Source organism: Vicia villosa, unplaced genomic scaffold, assembly GCF_029867415.1.
Source record: "Vicia villosa cultivar HV-30 ecotype Madison, WI unplaced genomic scaffold, Vvil1.0 ctg.000696F_1_1, whole genome shotgun sequence".
Lineage (NCBI taxonomy): Eukaryota > Viridiplantae > Streptophyta > Magnoliopsida > Fabales > Fabaceae > Vicia > Vicia villosa.
In genome coordinates this window covers 76,361-81,891 of record NW_026705313.1, presented here as the reverse complement: position 1 = coordinate 81,891, position 5,531 = coordinate 76,361, and the positions used below count along the sequence as shown (strand labels likewise).

At 29.8% G+C, this 5,531-nt stretch overlaps 1 protein-coding gene across 1 annotated transcript; it reads left to right on the top strand.

The window, feature by feature from the left end:
- The first annotated feature begins 948 nt into the window (after positions 1 to 948).
- LOC131630550 (uncharacterized) lies at positions 949 to 4,554 on the top strand. Its single transcript, XM_058901331.1, has 5 exons — positions 949 to 1,398; positions 1,558 to 1,602; positions 1,986 to 2,267; positions 2,665 to 2,852; positions 4,092 to 4,554. Exons 1-5 carry the CDS (start codon positions 1,167 to 1,169, stop codon positions 4,290 to 4,292), a joined length of 948 nt encoding a protein of 315 aa, XP_058757314.1. The 5' UTR covers positions 949 to 1,166; the 3' UTR covers positions 4,293 to 4,554.
- The last annotated feature ends 977 nt before the right edge of the window (positions 4,555 to 5,531 follow it).

Sequence of the window (5,531 nt, the reverse complement as noted above, 5' to 3'; positions counted from 1 at the left end):
ATTTTAATTTAAATAAGAAAGAACAAATCAAATAAAAAAAATTAAAGTTTATATGTTATGATAATTCTAATATTGTGACAATCTCCAACAGAAAACATGAAGAGTCATTGTCCAACATGAAGACTGCAAATATTCACTTTGATATACATGTCTAATAATCTTTTTGTATGGTTTGAAAATTGTCTCAAATGAAAATTTTGTGTGCTGGATGGATAGTGATATCAACGACTTTATGTTATGAATTTAAGCATCTTAATTTTATGGAACTTAAGAAAGTTCATTGTCTTTCTACATTGAGTAAGAACATGAAAACATAAATTTAGTGCATGTTTGGATTCATTTTGTAAGAAGAGAAATATTTGATTATTATAAGTTAAACTTACATCTTAAAAAAAAAATCAAATTTAAATTGAAATTAATTTTTTTTACTTCATAATATAATTTTTAATTTTTTTATCAGTAAAAAAAATTAGCCACTAGAAACTTATACATTTTACAAAATAATGAGAATCGAAATTTAAACTCTGATGCTAACACTCAATTTAGTCGTATCAATTTTTGTCAGTTGAACTAAAATTTTTAATTAATTAATGATATAATTTACTCTTACGCAGGGACAATTATATTTAAATTTCTATAGTTTGTAGTTTCAACTAAACAAAATTATTATAATATTCCAAACCGTCTTTTAGTTTAATATAAGTGTTATGTATTTAAACAATTTTATTATATTTGCTAATTTGTGTGTAAAATTTTAAATGACCTTTGATTATATTTTAAATGACCTTTAATTAAAAATAATTATTTACTCTAGAATTAAAATATGATTAGACTATAGGTGCAAAATTATTAAGCTATAAAACATGATGAACTAATAATTGGTGTCTCATAATATAATAATTAAGATTAAAACTATTCTATAAGTCTTAAGACATTAGGGGTCAAACAATAATAGAAATTTACATAGTTAGTCCAATGAATTTAATGCAAATTCCAAAAAGAAAAACAAGATTCTTTCAATATATAAACACATTTTGATTCAAAACCATCTCATTTCACTTTCAAACATTCAAAAAAGCTAAACACCAAAATTTAAGAAAAACCTCTTTTACTATTCACACCTCCAACACTACTTGCAAACCCCTGCAAGATTCTTACTCATTTTCATGGCCTACAATGCTGAGCCATATCCCTATACTTCAAGAAGAAGAGATGAATCAGATTTCAATCTGAGAGAATGGTCAGTGAAAGGTAGAATCAGTAGAGAGAATAACAACAATACCAATTCTAGAAGGTTTTCGGGTTCTTATATGAGAAGCTTTAGAGAAGATTCAAGGTCTCAAAGATCAAATATTACTATTTCTAGTACTGCCTCTTCTCCTGGTTACCCTTTTAAAGGTACATATATATATCTTTTTCAACTATATAATTCATAAGTTTCATATCATCTGAGTCTAGTGCAAGTGGTTGATGCGCAGCGTATCCGAGTTTATTTTAAACTTTGGGATACCGAGTTTAATTCTTACTAATATTACAAATTTTGACATTTTTCCGCAGATGAAATTGATCCCTCGACATATTCTTTCACCACGGCTCTTAAAGGTAACTAACCGCATTGTCAACTAGAATGATAATCATGGTTTTAAATTGCAGTTGCAGTTACGCTACAATATGTGATATGGTATTGTTGTTGCAGAGACCTCAAAAATCTTTATATTACGGTTACTGACCGCAATTTAAGACCATAACTAAAATAACATATTTATGATTTTTTTAAATCATTTTCTATCATTTTTTTGCAGTTACACTGCAAACTTTTATATTGCAGATGTTATGTGATATTGTTGCAGAGACCTCAAAATTCTTTATATTACGGTTTTGGACCGCAATTTAAGACCATAACTAGAATAACATATTTATGATTTTTTAAAATCATTTTCTATCATTTTTTTGGTCTAAACTTTTTGAATGGTGATTTGATATAGCATTGCAAGCAAGGGTAAGCTATAACAGTTGGGAGTGTTTATCACCAGAAGGGTTTGCTTTGAATTCGAAATGGAATGAAGCAGAAAAGTATATATGCAATCCACTTTCTGGAGAGGTGCCAATGGAATGTTTATCAGCAAAAACTCTTAGTGGAAGATCTTTTAGAAACTCAACAAACAGAATCACAATGTCTGCTCCTCTTGTTTATTCTTCAAGACATGTTCAAATGAAACCATCAATTTACACTCATGAAGATGTTTCTCTTCAATTTCCAATTCCAGGTTCAATTTACTTCTAGTAATTCCTCCGTTCGCCTTATTTAAATTTATCCGCTAATATAAAGGTCTGTATTAGGTTTTTGGAGACCCTGTATTGGTTAGTGATAAGTCAACAATGAAAAACAATAAGAAAGCCTTATATAATTACGTTTTACGAGTCTCTATTTAGCTATGATTGTAGCTATGATTTGACTGTGACATATTTTAGGCTTTGTGCGATATTCTGTCTAGCACGCCTACAAAGACAGATCTGTTTTCTGTTTAATTTGATCGGTTCTCGAGGAGAATTTATGAAAAGAGCTTATAATTTAAATGAAAATAGTTTGACTTTATCAATTTTTTCATTAAGTGATTATGCAAAAAGCACTTAATTAATTAAGTTGTTTGTAAGTGTATGCAGAAAAGAAGAAAGAGGGAATGACAAGAGATGTGGGGACTCAAAGCACACCTCCTTATCTAAGTTCAAGTAGTCCTAGCCCTACTTCAACTCCATCTATCATAGAGAGGTCAAAAACTAGAGATGTAGATTCACCTAATTCAAATTCAAATTCAAACTCAAATGCTAAAACAAAATCTGATGAAGAAGAGGTATGAAACAAATTCTAGATTTTTTTTTATATTTGGTTTTGAAGTTTTTGATTAAGTGAAGAGGAAACACTAGGACAATATAGGACACATGAAATTGCCAGTGTCTTGAAAAACAAAGTACATGAATTATTATTCAAACTAAGTGAAAAAAAATAGAGGAAGTAGTTACCACTAGTTGGTGGTGTGTTTTCCAAGACAAAAGAATCAAATCTAATTGTCATATAATTAGATTGTAGTAGCATTATAATGTGGGGCATTCATAGATTCCAATCTTGTCCCTCTTTGTTTCATTTGAAAGTATCATTCTCATTCTATAGTTTTTGGCCCCTCTATTCTTTCCTCCTAGCACTTGCACCTGTCTATGTTTTTAGGGTGAAACTCTTCAATCTTAGATAATTGCTAGGGTGAGAAAGTGTCACATGGTCTATTAGATACCGATATTTAAAAATCGTTCAAAATTTTAACAATAACAGAATTGCTGACTTTACCATCTTTATGAAAAATTTAAGATCGTCATTATTCTAATACTTGAAACAATGGCCTAATTTATGTTGAATTTTTCTTAAATCAATATTGACTGTCTCACTTTCTCAGTTGTAAAAACGAGTAATACCATTAGTTTCTATTTACGGGAGCGACATATTTTGTTGTTAGGGTAATACCATTAGTTTTTAATTTGTAGACGAAATGGTAAAAACTACTAAATTTTTTCACACAATCGTGAATACCAGAGTTTAAACTCTGGTGATAGTGGTTAATTTAGTAATATCAACTTCTTCCGATTGAACTAAGCTTATTTTTTTAGCATGTATCTATCTATAGTATAGTAGATTATATGTGACACTTCTTTGTTCCAAAATTCAACTCAATCCAAACCTTTCTCCCTCTTCAATGATTCAAACACTAGAGTAATTAAATAGTACCCTTCTTTCTCAACCTACCTCTTCCCTTTGTCTCATTTGAAGCCACTAAAGATTCTGAAATCAAAGTACATCATTTTATCATCTGACTAAGGTACTATACAAAATGCCTATACTCACACTATCATATACTATTGTGCACTATTCCTTCATTAGGATCATTTTTTTTTCTATAAGATAAAAGTATATATTTTTTTACCACAAAATAATTGATAAGTGTTACCAATTATAGAAACTATTTTGGATGATTAATTTCCAAACACTTCACACCAATTAAGCATGACATGATATTGATGTGAGAGTGGCAATGCATGTGCAGGTTGAGGTGAAAGATAACTATGAAACATGGGAGACAACAAGTGAAAAGAATGAGTGGAGAAAAAAAGAAGAGAAGCAACTTTGCAAGCAAATAGGGTGCTTTTCATGGATGATGATGAAAAAGAAAAGACATAGAGAAAGTAATAAAGATGATAAAGAAAGAACAACATCTTTTTCACTTATCACTTCAAAGGGTTGCTAAAGATGAAAAATGTGATGATTAAAAGGGTTGCATATGTACGTTTGAATGAATGATGATGGTTTTTGAGATTCCCCAATTTCACTTTCATTTGAACTATATTCTTTGAAATCCTTTTTTTTCATAAACAAAAATTTACTTAGTTAGACTTTTGGAAATTATTAGAGGAATGTTAGATCTCAAAGTTTATAGACGACTGCAATGATTATTTATAATCCGTTTAATCGTGACAAACTTTACGCCATGTATAATAGTCCGTCTTACGGATTCTTAAAAAGGCTCAGAGATATACATTTTTTTGACTTTTCACCACCGATATAATTCGATTTGGGAGTCCGTTTTGACATCAAATGGTTTCAGCCTCCTTCACCACAGATATAGTTTGGTTCGGAGATCAGTTCTGTCATTAAATGATTCTAGCCACCTTCCAATCGTTGTTGCACGAGATCGAAATGTTGTTCTTCCTACCAAATCTAACATCAATCACGACTAAACCAACTAATTGGTGGAGATATACGTTTCTCTACCGATGAAACTTTTATACCGTGGAATATGAATGAACTTCTTAACTATTGTCTCTATTGTTATTTTTACTAGTGAAATAGAAAAGTTAATGCAATTATGAACAAGAGAAGGACTATGAATCTATGATGAATGTGTCATTTTCTTGTTCTATATGTCTATCTTTCTCGTGGTCCATTTTATGTGTGTGATGATGTTTTGTGGTGAAATTTCACTGACAACTTAGCTTCACGTGCATGTTGCTTCATAGGTGTGCATTTTGAATCCGAAGGTTCCTATCCCTTTGGTCTTGCTCATAAGTCACTATTGTTTAACAACTTGTCAAAAATAATTACAAGTTTTATTAATTAATGAAAAATTCATGATATCAAAAATATAAATTTTTTTTTTTTTTTAGGGTTAGACAATTAGTAAAGAAATGTAAATAATTGTATATGAATGGTTAGTGAACATGTGCAATATTAGCCAGTAGGTTATATGTACGTTTGTACGTAGAATTATTAAACGTGGTTGTCTCCACAAAAATAGAGAAAAGGAATTGTGTAAAAATAAAGTAAAAATCCAAGCATATACCAAATTCAAATTATTTTTTGAAAATCAAAAGATCTTCATTAAGTAGGCCTCATATCCTTAATGGATTGGACTTGAATATTCTCAATTTAAATTGGAAATTGGGCTTTTCATCATAAAGTTTGTCCACACCCTAGTAGAAATCAAATT

Coding starts and splice junctions, on each gene's coding strand:
- LOC131630550 (XM_058901331.1), top strand. CDS start 1,167: ATGGCCTACAATGCTGAGCCATATCCCTATACTTCAAGAAGAAGAGAT. Junction 1,399..1,557: donor TCCTGGTTACCCTTTTAAAG/GTACATATATAT, acceptor ATTTTTCCGCAG/ATGAAATTGATCCCTCGACA. Junction 1,603..1,985: donor TTTCACCACGGCTCTTAAAG/GTAACTAACCGC, acceptor GATTTGATATAG/CATTGCAAGCAAGGGTAAGC.